We start from the raw sequence: 17,803 nt of genomic DNA on the forward strand, positions 1-17,803 counted from the left end.
TATTCTTTCGTTGTTACGACAGGCTTGCAGTGCCCGCTCCCTTGTATTTGGGGGAGTTGGACGGCCGTTTGAATCCTTATGTTCTCTCTTGTTATCAAAATAGCTAGTAACACCCCTATTTATAATAGTAAGAAATTTACTTTAACTCAAAACATAAAAACCTATTTCTATATTAATTTGACTATAAATCCTAACTAGACATGAATTAAGATACCAAATCCTAACCAATTTTGGTTTCCTACAATTTTGAATTATAATTTCCAACATTCTCCCGTAATTCAAAATTGTATATCAAATTCTTGATCCACTTGTCATCGTCTTCAAATTGCTGAAACACTTGTTTCCAACCCATCAATTTTGAAACACTTTCTCTTCAACCTTTACAATCGTTGAAGCGCTTTCTCTCCAACATTCCAATTTGTTGATGCACTTTCTCACAAACCGTCACTCACCATCTTCCAATTTGTTGAAGCACTTTTCTCTTCAACTTTTGATTGTTGAAGCACGTTCTCCTCAACCTTCCATTAGTTGATGCACTTTCTCTTCGACCTTCACAAACGTTGGAAGACTTTCTCTCCAACATTCCAATTTTGTTGATGCACTTTCTCATCAACCTTTAATTGGGAGCACTTTCTCTTCAACATTCCAATTTGTTCATGCACTTTCTCATCAACCTTCAATTGTTGAAGCACTTTCTCCTCAACCTTCAATTGTTGGAGCACTTCTCTCCAACTCCTATTATTTTTTTCTAGATTGTGTTGGAGCACTTCTCTCTAACTTTCAATAGTTGATGCACTTCTTGTCAACACCCGTTATTTTTTTTCTTGGTTGTGTTGGAACACTTCTTTCCAACTTCTAATAATTGATGCACTTCTCATCAACACGCTTTTTTTTAAACCCACTTCTCTAATTTTTAGAGAAGATCGTTCCTTCCTGTTATGCAAATTTTTTCAAATTGTACAATCCATGCATATTCGCACGATTGCCCCCTACTTTGAGGTGGTTTTTAATTTTTGCCCCTCAAATTGCTAGTCTTTAATTTTTACCCTTTGCCTAAAAAGTGGCCAAAAATACTCCGAGGTTTTGAGTTCGAATCCAACTCAGTAAAAAAAAAAAAAAAACGCAAGGCAAAGGTTTCGCTAAGGCATAACTTAGACAAAGGTTATGCCTTATATGAGAGACACTTAGGCAAAGGTTATGCCTTAGGACAATTCATCCAAAAAAATGGTTAATTTGTACATAACTAGTTCCCATTCAAACCCTTAAATTATTCTGAGATGAGAATTAGTAAAGTACTCGTAACCACGTTACATTTTATTATCCGCACAATTAAGAAAGAAGTAGGTTAGACTAATTTTTCAATAGTGACCTTTTGTATTCAAAGTTCATAATATCTTTCATTCCTTAATTAAAGATTCGCTATCAAACTTTGAAAATAAAATTGTTATTGATATGATACTCTTTATCGATAAGATAGTATTTTCCAAGTTAATTAGGCTCCAACACCAATATCGAAAATTGGGTGCTCGATTCCTAGTGTATAATCTCTTGACAAAGTCAACTTCGTAATATTCATTTGAATAAGGAAAAAAACAACTAAAAGTGTTGTTATATGGAACGAAATTAGGCAATTCAAGGTTTGTTGACCCTGACCCCGGTCCATACTCAAAACCAGAATGCACCTACCTCGAAGGGTAGCGCCACCGACCAGCTTTGACAGTGGTGCGTGAACCGTCAAACCGCGTGGGAAAATATACCAATCTCAGCTGGCTTACAGCCAAAACTATTCCATCTTTCCCCAGTTGACAATAGCAATTCTTTTATTCTATATCCACTTATTAGTATTATATATGAAAAAGCAAAATTTGGACTTATGAAAACTAGACGCTTTCCGAGAGGACACTCTACAAAATTGTCAATAAAGTTATTCAATTTCGTTTTTTAAAATTTATTATGTTAGAAGGGTACATCCCGCGTCATCAAATAATTTTTTAGTATTATGAATATAAGAAATTCACATCACAATAGTTTAAATTTTAACCCCAGTTGCATCATATAAATTCGATGAAAGCGATTAAATAAACTTGTCATTTTTGTTTTACTTAGCACGTGTCCTCTCTATTTCGTTTTATATAACAGTATATACTTATTAATTCGTTTAGAAATGAATGACATATTTTTATATTTAAAAAGATTTAACTTACTTTTTTTTATTTTATCCTCAATGACATACTTTTATAGTCATTGGAATCTCATTATATTTTTAAAATCACAAATTTCAATTTTTTTAATTCCTTTCTTAAATTTTTCAAGTTATCTGATATAAATTGACAAAGAGATTAATAAATATTTAAATAGGTAAAAATTTATTTCACCTGGTATTTATAAATATACAATTCCAATAAATGCAAGATGTTTATCTTGCATACACATACTTTTGACTTAACCATAATTAAATAATGTGTAACATCACTTTACTTTTTACTAATTACTTAATTTTGATGTAAACGTTCAGTATGAGTAATGTATTTGCCAATTACCATTCCAGTTACAAGGTTATTTTGCACAATTAATCAAAACCGCAACGGACGAATACAATGTTCGCTTTACGTGTGGGGGCATGTCGTTGATCTCTCCACATCAGTGCTGAAAACGTGAAAAAGTAGTAAATTTCATTTATTTAAAATTTTAAATTATTTTCCCTTATTAAAGACTCACACTCTTGCCGATCTTAGATCTGCAACTACTATATAAACAACGTACCCGCTCTCTTCTCCTTCATAACACACTTACAGATCCATTTATTTTTCCTCTTTTCATTTTGTCGTAAAATTCATCTCACAGGTACGAATTTTCCAATTGCTTTTCTTAATTTCAGTTACGCTCTTTGCAATTACACGATATTGTGTATTAGTACGTCGCAATCCATCTTTTTATTCTCAGCTTGCTATATTTGTTCGATTTTGTAGATCAAAATTGTGAATTTTGTGGTATTTATAAGGTTAGTGTGAGGAAAATAGCTGAAATTACATGATTGCAAGCATTTATTACTTAGCTTGTTATATTTGTTGGATTTTGTAGATCAAAAGGTGTGATTTTGGTGGTATTTTTAAGGTTAATTTGAGGGGGGAAAAGTTGATTTACAAAGTTCTGTGTATAACATTGCAAGCATTTATGATTCAGCTTTTATATATTTGTTCGACTTCATAGATCAAGAAGTGAGAATTTGTGTTGTATTTTTAAGGTTAATTGAGGGAAATAGTTGATTTACATGATTTGGCGTATTGCATCGCAAGCATCTATGAGTCAGCTCGCTATAATTGTTTGATTTTACGGTAAAAAGTGTTAATTTTGTGATATTTTAAAGATAAAATGAGGAAAAAAGCTGTCTTTTTCGTGATTTTGATTAGCTATGGAAGTGCTGGCTTATAAATGAATGAATTGTTAGATTTTGATTAGATCTATGTGTTTGCTCAGATCATTCAAAGATGGATCTAAAATAAATATGATTTGTAGTGGATGATCTGAATGTCTTTGTATTAGATCTGGTCAAGATCATGGTTACTGAATATCATTTCCTCTGACAAAGTGACATTTGTTAATTGTGTTGAATCAGTGAAATGCCCTTATTTTCAGTTGTTTGATAAACATATCAGGTTGAGTTCCGAAATTGCATGTTAATGTAATCCTCTGAATGTAAAATTTCCTCTTCCATTTTACTGTAATAGTTGGACATGTTGTGTTTTTAGTGTATTCTTGTTCAGGCAACCTATCTTTTGTATGCATTTTCTTCTTGTTTCCTCTGCAACGAGAAATGCATGAAACAGTAAGTTTTTCTGTTTAGGTGTTACATTTATAGTTAAGAATGTAGATCTTGTGGTAAGCATTAGGCAGATAGTTTGATAGTGGTGAATATTCCAATTATTATTATTATGGACGTCATGATCAGACCTAAGCATTTGCTGAAGGGGTTAACTGTTATACACGTGTTAAAGCTTTTAGTTGATTGGTTTATGCAGTTCTCTGATATGTTGTTTATTGGACATGATGGATTTTTCGTGGCCTTGAGAAGTGCCTAAAAAATATGTGAACTATTGTATGTTACAGAGTTAAAAAAGAAGAAAGGAAAATGGTGAAGATTTGCTGCATAGGAGCTGGATATGTTGGTGGCCCCACCATGGCCGTCATTGCACTCAAATGTCCCAGCATTGAAGTGGCCGTTGTTGATATCTCTGTGCCTCGCATCACTGCCTGGAACAGTGACCAGCTCCCTATCTATGAGCCAGGCCTTGACGATGTAGTTAAGCAATGCCGGGGCAAGAACCTCTTCTTCAGCACAGATGTGGAGAAACATGTACGTGAGGCTGATATAGTTTTTGTTTCTGTCAACACTCCTACCAAGACAAGGGGTCTTGGAGCAGGCAAGGCTGCAGATCTTACTTACTGGGAGAGTGCAGCCCGTATGATTGCCGATGTCTCAAAATCTGACAAGATAGTTGTTGAGAAATCAACTGTTCCAGTAAAAACTGCTGAGGCAATTGAAAAGATTTTGACCCACAACAGCAAGGGAATTAACTTCCAGATCCTCTCAAACCCTGAATTTCTTGCAGAGGGTACTGCAATTGAAGACCTCTTTAAACCTGACAGGGTACTAATTGGAGGCCGGGAAACTCCAGGAGGCCAGAAGGCTATCCAAGCATTGAAGGATGTTTATGCTCATTGGGTTCCTGAAGAAAATATCATTACTACCAACTTGTGGTCCGCTGAGCTCTCAAAGTTGGCTGCCAATGCATTCTTGGCACAAAGAATCTCTTCTGTGAATGCCATGTCAGCTCTCTGTGAGGCTACAGGAGCAAATGTTTCACAGGTGGCATATGCTGTTGGTAAGGACTCAAGGATTGGTCCCAAGTTCCTCAACGCTAGTGTTGGTTTTGGCGGATCTTGCTTCCAGAAGGATATTCTGAACCTGGTTTACATTTGCGAGTGCAATGGTCTGCCTGAGGTTGCTGAATACTGGAAACAAGTTATCAAGATCAACGACTATCAGAAGAGTCGTTTTGTCAATCGCGTTGTTGCCTCTATGTTCAACACAGTCTCAAACAAGAAAGTTGCAATTCTAGGTTTTGCTTTCAAGAAGGACACTGGCGATACTCGTGAGACCCCTGCTATTGATGTATGCAAGGGACTGTTGGGGGATAAGGCTAGGTTGAGCATATACGATCCGCAGGTGCAAGAGGACCAAATCCAGAGGGACCTCTCGATGAAGAAGTTTGACTGGGATCATCCCCTTCACCTCCAGCCAATGAGTCCCACAACCGTGAAACAAGTCGGTGTTACTTGGGATGCCTACGAGGCAACAAAGGATGCCCATGCTGTTTGCATTCTCACAGAGTGGGATGAGTTCAAGACCCTTGATTACCAGAGGATATATGAAAACATGCAAAAACCCGCTTTCATTTTTGATGGCAGAAATGTTGTGAACGCTGACAAACTAAGAGAGATTGGCTTTATCGTCTACTCAATTGGTAAGCCGCTTGATGCCTGGCTTAAGGACATGCCTGCTGTCGCTTAAGAGCATTTTTCGAGTGGCTTGTTTTGGTCTTAAAGATATTAGTTATCGGACAATCATCAGCTGGGATTCTTTACTATTTTTTTTGCCACTTCAATTTCTGTTTCGTTTTATCCATTGTAGTCATAAGACCACCATTGTCACTATCTGAGTCGCATGTAAGATTTTTTCTGTTTCTTTTGTATTGAGGATACTTCTTTTATCATTTACTTGTCATGTCGGAGGATTTATTTGTTCGATTATGAAGGGTATTTAAGTTTTGGACCACATTCTTTTTTTCTTTGAGTTTGGTATGAATTTGGTGTTCCTTTCAATTGACTTACTTTCGTGTCGGTAGTCTTTAAGCTAGATGCTTTTAGAATCTTTTCCTGGTTAGTACAAGATTCAGCATTACAGACTTAAATAATTAATCAATTCCAGCTTGAAAGGGCGTTAGTCTTGCAATCATTTATTTCCATGTGTTAGTGAGTAGTTGTCTTCCTCTTTGTCTGCTTCAAACAAAGGTTGGTTAGGCTGGACTTTTATTATATACTAGATGGCCCGAGCCCGTGCTTTGCACGGGAATGTTGTTATATAAAAGTGATTTGACTTTTGCAAGATACTTCCTTATTCGTTTTGTAGGAGTTTAACTAAAAAAAAAATCAGTACCATCAAGTTAAATATTACTCATAATATAATGTGTCATATTGTGCGGAACAAAGTTATATTATTACATTGCCAAGCTTGCTAGAAAGAGAAAAGTTGTGAAATTGTTGATGTTCTTGGTGTAAGCGGATACAATCTGGATTCAACCAGTTGTTGTCGGCTGTGAAAAAGAGAAGAGAAACTTGTACAGTATCCCGATAAATTTGCAAATTGTAATGCAATGTTTAAGGTATACCATCAATCTTTGAGAGAGTTGAAATAAAAGTTCAAAATCATGCAGCAGTATGAGAATTCTATTAACGAACCATAAGAGTTGTCCCAATTAAAAGGTTAAAAGGTGAAGAATGAAACCAAAACCAAGTTAATTGAGTAGCAATTATGTAAAGGAGAGGAGATAATTGAGCGCAAAACAGAGGTAAGCACAATATTATCAAACTAAGGGAAGTTCCCAGCAAATTTTCAAGAAATAGAAGCAGTAAAGCAACATACATATTATGTAAAAGAGATCTGATTTCGAGAAGATAATTCCCTATTTGTTTTAATTGTTTAGTAGGAGTTAAATAAAATTAATGTAGTATGCCTCATATTATGTACATTCAATAGTGGAACAAAGTTATAGTACTACATTGTAAATGTAACTGGACTGTAGCAGCGATTGTTGGCAGCACGTGATTCATCAAGGTATTACTTGAAAAAGGAGGACCAAGCATACGAAGTTACAAGTCACAACTAATACATTCATTTTGTGAACCCAAAAATAAGATTATTCTTAATTTGCTCTAATAAACTTTAAATTTTATTCTTTAAAGTGATTTCTTTAAATACATGCTAGATATCAAATTTTATATTCCATCCTTACAAACATTCAAGTATACCTTCATGCCAAAATCTATACTGATCGTATATCTAAAATTAGGCAATCAGAAAATCTCAAACTCAACTAAAAAGATATTCCCAAACTCGAACCACCATATTTTCTGCTCTACTGATCCGGTTTATTAAAACTACATCAAACAGTATCCGCCTACAGAATCATAAATGGCATGGACTTGTAGCACTATAAATGAAAAATATCTAGTATGCAAACAAGTCAGCTACCAGTAAGCTCTCTGTGTGCGTTTTAGTTATAGTTCAGATGCTTTGATGAACTGGAAGTAGAAAATAATCTAATAATCTAACCTTTGCTGCTACTTCCTTGCATCTAGCAAATCTACCTTAACTCCGGCAGTTGACAACCTATACCAAAAATAAGGAAAAAAAGAATAAATCATATAAAATGACAATATGCATTTTAAAAAAAAAAAGAACACTAATTAATGAAAAACACAAGAGAAGGAAGAACAGAAATTGTTTCAGTTTTCTCTTCCAACACTGTTTCAGAGTTCATGATGGCCAGGCTTAGTAGTATGTTTTACTAATTTTTTGAACTTACTAAACTGTTAAAACAGATCCAACGTTACCCTGTACAAATAACTTAATTGATGTTCATAAGTTTGACTTCACATGAGTTACAGACACTGAAAAAGGTAGTCGGAATACTACTTAGCTTCTAGAACTTACTACTAACTAATAATACCTGGTGAGAATATAGAGGCACAATTAAAGTAGGTTAGAGACCATAAAATTTCAGTGACTGAGAGATTTATCATTGGTGAAATGTTTCTTTATTGCATTCCAAGTCAGTGTTGTTTAGATACTCCGTAGAATTACTCCGCATAAACTATATCTACACCAGAAATCTCATCTATGCCCCAATCATCATCATCACACTAACTTAAAATCCTCATTTTCTTTCACTCTCATCCTTTATCCTTCCCAACATAACAATAAATCTAAAAGAATTTTATTCAGCTGTCATGACCTGTAAGTGCTTAAAGATCATTTCTTCTATAAATATAGCTTAAATGGTCATAAAGTCATGAGCTACTACCAGAAAAGATAAAATGATATTATGCTTTCTATCCCAGAATATAAAGGAAATATAAACATACACCAATTGATGAAATGACCAGCGAAACAGTAAATAGAGATTAGTAAGTGTTATTTCTTCTTCAGCATAGAATAGCTCCTTCACCAAATTCCAATCAAAATAAAAGCTGAACAGATGGATATAAAGGCCGAACATGTCACTCATTATGTCTCCCCAATGTGAGTCATAAGAGCAGTCAATTTCTTTGTAATATAATAAGATTTCTTTGTAATTTCTTTGGTATTCCTTCTCTCTCCTCTGCTTTCTCTCTCCTCTGCCCTCCAACTCTCCACCCCGTCAGGCGACCAGACCGCATCACTGTTCAGGTAACTTCGGCGACCAGGAAACGCCGGCCACTTTTCCGGCCAGATCTACTTTTCTCTCTTTCCTTTTCTTCTTCTCTTCTCCTTTTTTCCTTTTTTAGCTGCTTCTGCCGCTGCCAGAACACAGCTGCGTCATCGCCGGAGACTTTTTCCGGCACCATTTTCCGGCCAGCCCTCTCTCTCTCTCCTTTTTTCCTTTTCTTTTCTTGTTCTTTTTTTTCTTTCCACCCCCCCTCTCTCTTCTCCCGTTTCAGGTCTCTGTGAGCAGAATTCCGGCAGTGAACAGTAACTCAACAGTGAATAGCGTGAACAGTACTCGGACGTTGAACAGTGTTTTCTGGCGGCGACCAGGTTCAGTTCAACTGGAGTTGGTACCTCCGGTTGCCACATCCATTATTTGTCCATACACTTGTAGTTACATTTTGCTAACTTTAGACTTTTGAATAATTTATTAGTTCATACTCATTTTTGTGGCTTTTCTTAGTGATGGTAGACTAGGATCATGTTCTCGTTCGGGGACGGGGGCGAGGGTTAGGAGGGGTAAGTGGGTTAGAGGAGCGTCTAGGTTGAGAGTAGGATCTTGGAACATTGGGACGTTAACGGGGAAGTCCATAGAGCTAGTTAAGATTCTTAAGAAGAGGAAGATTAATATAGCTTGTATCCAAGAGACCAAATGGGTAGGTCCTAAAGCTAAGGAGGTAGACGGGTATAAGCTGTGGTTCTCTGGTAGGTCGAAGTATAGAAATGGGGTGGGCATTTTAGTAGATGGTGAATTAAGGGATCAGGTGGTAGAGGTTAGGAGATCCACTGATAGGATGATGTCGATTAAGGTGGTCGTTGAAGGACTCACTGTGAACATTATTAGTGCATATGCGCCGTTTAGGCGATGAGGAGAAGAGACGCTTTTGGGAGGATTTGGACGAATTAGTGGGAGGCATACCGCCTACTGAGAAGCTATTTGTGGGAGGTGATTTCAATGGACACATCGGGCCTATTTCGGGAGATTATGATGATGTGCATGGAGGCTTTGGCTTCGGGGACAGGAATGGAGGAGGAGTCTCACTTTTGGATTTTGCAAGAGCTTCTGGGTTGGTGATAGCCAATTCGAGTTTCCCAAAGAAGGAGGAACACTTGGTAACCTTCCGTAGTTCGGTGGCTAAGACTCAGATAGACTTTTCACTCCTTAGGAAGGATGATAAAGGTCTGTGCAAAGATTGTAAGGTCATTCCGAGCGAATATCTTACAACCCGACATAAGCTCTTGGTGATGGATTTAATGATCAAGATGACGAGGAAGAAGAGGGTCGTGGAGGACCGACCTAGGATCAGATGGGGGAGTTTGACCACGATTAGTGCCCTGGAGATGGGAGAGAAATTGAAGGATATAGGGGCCTGGGATAGTAGTGGGGATGCGACCAGTATGTGGGATAAGACGGCTAGTTGCATTAGAGTGGTAGCAAGGGAAGTGTTGGGGGTCTCGACAGGTAGTCGTGGTCAGCATCGAGGGGACTGGTGGTGGAATGGAGAAGTTCAAGGGAAGGTGGAAGCAAAGAAGGTGGCGTATGCGAAGTTGATAGAAAGCAAGGATGAGGTGGAGAAGTGGACGAATACAAAACTTTATAAGATGGTGAGGAAGGAGGCGAAGTTGGCGGTTTCAACGGCAAAAACGGCAGCTTTTGAACGCATGTATGCTGAACTAGAAAAGAAAGGAGGGGACCAGAAATTGTTCAGGCTAGCCAAGGCGAGGGGGAGAGAGGCACGTGATGTGGATCAAGTAAAGTGCATCAAGGACGAGCATGGCAAAGTATTGGTAGAGGAGACTCTCATTAGACGGAGATGGTAGTCATACTTCTGCAAACTCTTGAATGAAGAAGGGGACAGAGACATTGTGTTGGGAGAATTAGAACATACAGGAAGGCGTCACGATTTTGGGTATTGCAGGAGTATTAAGGTTGACGAGGTTAAGGGTGCTGTTCGTAGAATGCGCAGGGGAAGAGTGACCGGACCTGACGAGATTCCTGGGGAATTCTGGAAGAGCGTGGGCCCGGCAGGTTTGAAGTGGCTAACTAGGTTGTTTAATGTCATCTTTAAAACGGCATTGATGCCCGAAGAATGGAGGGCGAGTGTAATGATCCCTCTATACAAGAATAAGGGAGATATCCAGAGTTGCAACAACTATAGAGGTATCAAGCTGCTAAGCCATACTATGAAAGTGTGGGAAAGGGTGGTGGAGATGAGGGTGAGGAGAGGTGTGTCTATTTCAGAGAACCAGTTCGGATTCATGCCGGGACGCTCAACTACAGAAGCCATCTATCTTGTGAGAAGGTTGGTGGAGCAGTATAGGGAGAGGAAGAAGGACTTACACATTAGTATTCATCGACCTAGAAAAGGCTTATGATAAAGTTCCAAGACAGATCCTATGGAAATGCTTTGAGGCTAAAAGTGTACCTGTGGCGTACATTAGGGTGATCAAGGACATGTATGAGGGATCCAAAACCAGAGTAAGGACAGTAGGAGGAGACTCAGAGCACTTTCCAGTTGTGATGGGGTTGCATCAAGGATCAACTCTTAGTCCGTTTTTATTTGTCTTGGTGATGGATGAATTGACACGGCAAATTCAAGGTGAGGTGCCATGGTGTATGTTGTTCGCGGACGACATAGTCCTGATCGACGAGACTCGTAGCGGAGTTAACTGGAGAGTTGGAGACATACTCTGGAGTCTAAAGGGTTTAAGCTGAGTAGGACCAAGACAGAGTACTTGGAGTGTAAGTTCAGTGAAGCACCTCAGGAGGCTGGCTTGGAAGTGAGACTTGGTACCCAGGCCATCCAGAAGAAAAGTAATTTCAAGTACCTTGGGTCTATTCTGCAAAGCTGTGAGGAGATTGACGATGATGTCACACATCGTATTGGGGCAGGGTGGATGAAATTGAGGCTTGCTTCCGGAGTGCTATGTGACAAGAAGGTGCCACCAAAACTTAAGGGAAAGTTCTACAAAGTGGTGGTTAGACCGACTATGTTGTATGGGGCGGAGTGTTGGCCGGTTAAGATCTCTCACGTTCAAAAGATGAAAGTTGCCGAGATGAGAATGTTAAGATGGATGTGTGGCCACACCAGGAGTGACAGGATTAGGAATGAGCATATTCGGGATAAGGTGGGGGTGGCCTCGGTGGAAGATAAGATGCGAAAAGCGAGATTGAGATGGTTTGGGCATGTGAAGAGGAGAGACAGATGTCCCAGTGCGGAGGTGTGAGAGGTTGGCCATGGATGGTTTCAGACGAGGTAGGGGTAGACCGAAGAAGTATTGGGGAGAGGTAATTAGACACGACATGGCGCAACTACAACTTACCGAGGACATGACCTTAGATAGGAGGGTTTGGAGGACCCAAATTAGGGTAGAAGGCTAGTAGATAGTCTCGTTTTCCGTTCTTATTAGTAGTCGCATTATCGCAATATAATTTCTTCTGCTCAGATTTCTGCTATTATCTGTTATTTCCTGTGCTTTGATTATCCTGTGTTATCTGTGTCGCTTGCATTATTTCATTTCATATCGCTTTGATTCTCTTAACCTTATCTGACTTCTTTTTATGCTTTTATTGAGCCGAGGGTCTTTCGGAAACAGCCGTCCTACCTTGGTAGGAGTAAGGTCTGCGTACACTCTACCCTCCCCAGACCCCACGATGTGGGATTTCACTGGGTTGTTGTTGTATAACAAGATTTCAACTTTACTCTCAAAGGTAATAAAAATCTTGCAATAACAGAGAACCTTACCCTCTAAAAATCATATTAATCTCTTGTTTTACTATTCATTCAATTAATTTCAACAAATCATAACCAGATACAGAAAAAGCTAGATTTACACCAACTATAGAAAAGCTAATCCTAGAAGCTTAATACAATGAGGAAATGATGATCATTGTGTGTATTTTGAAAAATAAATTGAAAAGTATGAGAGTTCTGCAAAACTCTACAAGCCATAATCATAATGAGCACATAATTTTTCAAAAACAAAAACTCTTACAAACACATATGGAGAATGGAGATAACATCTCTACCTTAGCCTTCTTGCAGTAAGCATAGATATTGTCAATGTATTCCACCTCTGCAAGTGAGTTCTTTTTATAAGAATGGTCTGTGTCAACAAATCAACAATTGACCAATGCTCAACATCTTCCTTCTCTATCTCCTCATCCTGAATGACATATTAAACATCAATGGGCAATCCATAAAAAAATTAATTAAGATATAGATTATATCAGTTTACCATCCTCGCAATTTCCTCCATCATTGCTTCTGTATGTTGCACAAACATTGGCACGGTAGAATAACCAGTGGCCTTGTAATCTTCAACATCTAGATGGCCCGTGCCCGTCCAAAGGATGGGCAAATGCTCGATTCATTATTTGCAACCGCCAGCTACAAAATGACTTGAAAGGTTCGACACGGAAAAACATTTATACACTCATTTCAAGCGTATTGTCAAAAACCAATTACATGTATGACATAATAACAGTTCATACTACTACCATGAGTGTTGCATCAATTCTAAATTTCAAGGGAAAATTTTGAAGCTCCAGTATAAGATATCATCTTTCTTCGAGCTTAGGTAGATAATCTTCCACCCTGTCTCAGCACTCTGACCTTTTCCGATTTTAAGAAACACAAGGCTGGAGAAAATATAAGAGCCTATGTTAAGGAAGATATCAAAAGACCGATAGTGAAAAATGTAAGCCTTCGCAATATGCCTTGCGCAAGGAAAACTTGGCTACCTAAATCACATTTTCATTAACACAACTATAGTGAATGAACGTTATCCCTCAATAGCAGATGCTAATTTAGTATTATCCACTCTCTTCTTGCTCTCCAGCTATACCATTAATTAGAATATCTTTGAATTTCGTAAATTATAATTTAAGCTAACTGGCCAAACATTCTGAAATAGTAGAAATGAGGACACCTGTCAACATCCGGTAGGTCGAAGTTGGTTATTAAGGGTCAAGAACTATGCTGATCTGCAGTTAGTTCAAAAGGAACAACTATGTCTATTAAAATGAATTGTACTCAGCTTGTTGTTGTCTATTCTTTATTTATCTTGAGAACATCCTTGTTTGTGAACTGTATTAAAAAAAACTGAAAAACTTAAAAGTTTATTACCTCATAGAATGACCTGTCTATTTCCTTGTTTTCTTCCTTGAAGCATCCTGACTTTGGTACTGGTTTAATTAAGCTGAAATAGAAATTGAGGTCAGATTCTATACCTCTTACCGAATTTAGAATATAAGTAAGTACAGAGATACATCGATCTCCTCATAATACAGAGATACATCAATCAAAGCATCAATATTTTTGCTTGCCTTCCTGCGAATCATTGAAGGATACTTAAAATCATGATTGTACATGTGACAAAGCGGATGACATTTGAGTAATCCACTTAGTGCTTTGGAAAGATAAAGAACCCTATTAGATTGGATAAGAGCACAAGTTAAACTATAAACTTTTCTAGTTTTCTTAACCACAAAAGGTTTGTTCTCTCTTAGCCTCAGTATCAATGTACTCGAAGCATTCATAATCATAAGTGAAAATGAATTTCACAAGGAAAATAAATATAAGTTGAAAGCTTAAAACAAAAAGAATAAAAAGGAAAAAGAGAATCATATCTGCATCAACTAAGAAAAGTACATTCGCAGTAAACACTAAACAATAATCTGGGAGTAATGGAAAATCAGTGAAACGGTGGAATCCAGTTGTAACCTACAAATAGAAGTATCACAACACGTGCCACCAAGAAGTAATAAAAGGTTCCAATAATTGGCATCTGTAAAGGGAATTTAATCAAAATCTTTGTCTCCTATCAAAATATAGAAAGAACATAAAACAAAAATATATCCACCTACAAATGAGAAGATGCATAGGCAAATCAAGATATGAATGTTAATGCATCTCACATTGTTTAACGAATAAGAGAGCTGATATATGAGATGTTTTTTTATCAATTTGTTAGCCTCTGTTCTTACCCTATCTAAACATGGCAGTAATCTAATGTATAAAGTAATTCATGCCATATGCAGTGGAAAAGCTATAAGGGATAATTTGAAACTTTCAAATCTCATAGGCTTAGAAGATGACGTTTTAATGCTTCGTTTTTTTTAGTCTTAACATCACGTTTCTATGACAAAACTCCATCTTTTTACTACTTCAGATTCTTCCAGACAGATTAAAAGTTAGTGATATCCATTAGGCACTAAACTTAAAAAGACGCACAAGTAGGCAAGCACATAGCTTTACTTAATGCCTATGCTTCTTCATTGAAGCTTCCTCTGTGTATAACTGCTCAAAAGAATGGGAAGGGTGTGTGACATGCAATTATACAGGAGATGGAGAAGGGTAGCACTATATGAATAATAAAACAGATAATTGCAGATCAATTGTATTAAGACTATTGACTTTGATACTAAAAGATGAACAAAATTATGGATTGTTGTCGAATTTAGAATCTTTACCTGAAAATTGAAATAAGAATGTGGTTCTGGAGTCGTTCTAGTAATGTAAGAATATGAATCTTCCTATCTGCATCACAGTAATTCAAAACACTGCCACAGAAGTAACAATTCATCAGTTATAACCTGCATGTTCATTGCAGATTTCAATTTTCTAGTGAAGTGATAATACATCATAGGTTTACTTAGTTATTATGTGTGTTTATGGTTCGATGTGGACTTCGATATAAAGCAGACTTACATGCTGCACATCATCTAGCTACAAGCAAGTTGGCTATATGCATGAGTGGTGGCTTTCTGAACATCCAGATGGTTATAAGGCAGTTGGCTATATGCATGAGTGGCGGCTTTCTGAACCTTTGGAAGGTTAAAATAAGTGCCTTTCTTAGCTCAAATACACAGCAACACCTAGATTCATGTTAGTATATTGCTCAGGGGAAAATACCATTCACTTCTAGCAGAAACACAAATTTAAGAAGTTGAACAAACGGAAAAAATTACCATTTCCCTAAATCGCTATTGTTCCACTATAGATAACACACATTAAAAATCACGTCATAATTATTTAAATATTCACAAACAATGTTATTTGCTTCAGATATGGCATCATTGCATGTGTGTGAAACATTTTGCGGACTACCAAAGGCAAAATCGCCAAAATCACACTCATTCACACCAGAAATCATCCTATTAGAACAAAAGTACTAATAGGTTGCGGGAACACCACTATAAAGTCTCGGAGATAAATTCTCCGACAAAATAATGAAATAGTTCAGCAAGCCTATACACATACAAATTTCTCAATATCATGTAGTATACATCTATTATTATATTAAAGATTTTAATGAGTCTAAATGAGAAATATATTGTCCCTGCATCTGATGCCCATAATTACAGCAATCACTCAAAGCATACAAATATACAATAAGTTTAAGTTATATATATGTGAAGTGTAAAAAAATTTATAACATCAGGTCATCTTTACCTTTACCTGTTATAATAAGTTAACTGCTGCTTTATTTTTAAGGTATTCTTTGGATAACATGATAGTAGCAAAAAAATCTTTACATTGACTGTGCATAAAATTTAAACAAAATATGCATGAGATTTTCCCCAAACTTACTTACCATTTATTTCAAAATTTTGAGTGGTTTTTATCAGAACCCCATTTACTATTGTTGCTTACCTGGAGGTCTCTAAAATCAACTGCACCAGCAAAAATATATAGATTCAGTATGCTGACCTTGCAGTTGACAAAGTGCAAATTTAGTTCTACCCACTCCAAAAGCACAAAAAATTCATGCTAAAACACAATTTCCACAACCATAATCTGAAGAAAGGAAAAAAGAACACACACCAAGTCTTTCCTGTCAAACTTACATTCAAAATCATATAGAATTCCATACATGCATGTAGAAATTTAGCAATAAATAAATCAACGTTGAACCAAATATGGAGGAACTCTAAAAATAATGCAAGAGAAAGTTGCAGTTTAATTATTGATATCTGAAAAAAAAAAATAACCCCGAGTTCATCGACCCAAACACCTAAGAATCCAACAACCATTCATTAGCATTTAAATGAACAAAAAATTATGAATTACCTGAAAATGTCAGGCCTAACAAACGAAAATCAATGTACTAACTGACCCATACCACATAAAAACAAAATGAAGTGCTTAATTTTCTTGCAAACAGGCATGGGTTATTAAATTGTCATAAACCCTGCAGATATAACTCAACACATGAGTTTAGACACTGTCTCAGTGATGGATCAATGTCATCTTTGACAACTCTATAATTAGAATTGTCAATCATATTTATTTCTTAAAAAATTGATAGGGTCATATTGCATCAGTTCTAACTGTTAAATTATGCAAAATTGTGACATTGATTGAGAAAAATAAAAATAAGTTGATTTAGCTAGGCATACTATCAAACACCTTCAGTGCAGGAAAACCCTGACATAGTACTGACATGCATGTGAAAATCTAGCAAGAAAATGTCCAAAACAACATACGAAGTACCAGATATTAAACCAAATTCCGTTAGCGGTAACATAGTGCTTTTAAAAAAGGAAAGAACATACAAAATCACATCAGAACAAAACAAAGTAAAACAGATAACAGGGAAATATGGAACTCAAATTGAGAAATCAAGCAACAGGAAAAAAAAATTCAAACTGAACTCAACAAAAAGAGCAGACAACAGAAGCAATGATGAAAGCAATCAAAACCAAAGCACACTCAGAACATTGAACACATGACTGAAGCAAGAATCAGTAGAAGTAAAGAACTAAAGCAGAAGAAAAACTTACAGCAACATCAAAGACAAACTCGAACTAAAACAGAGAAAGTTAAAATGAACAGTAATGAATTTAGCCCATAAATTGGAAAACTTGAAGAAAAAATTAGGACAAGAGCGAGAAGCATACCTAAAATTGTAAGAACAGATTGTTACAGATATCAGCACAAATTGAGGATGAAAATAAAGCAAGATAGTTGGAGAAGTTGGAGTTTTACAATATATGAAGATCGTTCCAGAAAGATAAAGATGGATCATTCCAAGAAGATGATTGGAAGAAGTGTGTAGAAGGGGGACACATGTTTGGTTATTAATAGTAGAAAAGAAAAATATAAGTATAAATAAATAAAAAATACATGCAAGCAAATACCAGAGAAAATCAACAAAATGGAAAGAAATATCAAATTAATCAAACACTAAAAGAGACCCCAAAACCAAAAAATAAAATCGGAACTCATCGGAAACAGGAAGAACACACTGGAATAGATGAAACCAAAGCTT

At 36.8% G+C, this 17,803-nt stretch overlaps 1 protein-coding gene and 1 long non-coding RNA gene across 15 annotated transcripts; one reads left to right on the forward strand and one right to left on the reverse strand.

Moving 5' to 3' along the window:
- Positions 1-2,687: 2,687 nt before the first annotated feature.
- On the forward strand, positions 2,688-5,715 carry LOC132621484 (UDP-glucose 6-dehydrogenase 3). The gene is made up of 2 exons (XM_060335773.1): positions 2,688-2,844; positions 4,108-5,715. The coding sequence occupies exon 2, from the start codon at positions 4,130-4,132 to the stop codon at positions 5,570-5,572; it is 1,443 nt and encodes a 480-aa protein (XP_060191756.1). The 5' UTR covers positions 2,688-2,844; positions 4,108-4,129; the 3' UTR covers positions 5,573-5,715.
- Positions 5,716-6,214: 499 nt separating this feature from the next.
- LOC132621486 (uncharacterized) lies at positions 6,215-17,799 on the reverse strand. Of its 14 annotated transcripts, none has more exons than XR_009575520.1 (9): positions 17,433-17,798; positions 16,127-16,205; positions 15,241-15,407; positions 15,003-15,092; positions 13,657-13,729; positions 13,029-13,169; positions 12,767-12,929; positions 12,558-12,694; positions 6,384-7,450 (listed from the first exon to the last, which is right to left on the reverse strand). It is a non-coding gene; the product is annotated as an uncharacterized LOC132621486 (long non-coding RNA). The 14 variants fall into 14 exon arrangements; XR_009575522.1 differs by having other exon boundaries at positions 16,186-16,205; positions 17,433-17,797; XR_009575521.1 differs by having other exon boundaries at positions 16,186-16,242; positions 17,433-17,797.
- Between the last annotated feature and the right edge of the window lie 4 nt (positions 17,800-17,803).

The sequence above is a fragment of the Lycium barbarum genome, chromosome 12, assembly GCF_019175385.1.
Source record: "Lycium barbarum isolate Lr01 chromosome 12, ASM1917538v2, whole genome shotgun sequence".
NCBI classification, from domain to species: domain Eukaryota; kingdom Viridiplantae; phylum Streptophyta; class Magnoliopsida; order Solanales; family Solanaceae; genus Lycium; species Lycium barbarum.

Coding starts and splice junctions, on each gene's coding strand:
- LOC132621484 (XM_060335773.1), top strand. CDS start 4,130: ATGGTGAAGATTTGCTGCATAGGAGCTGGATATGTTGGTGGCCCCACC.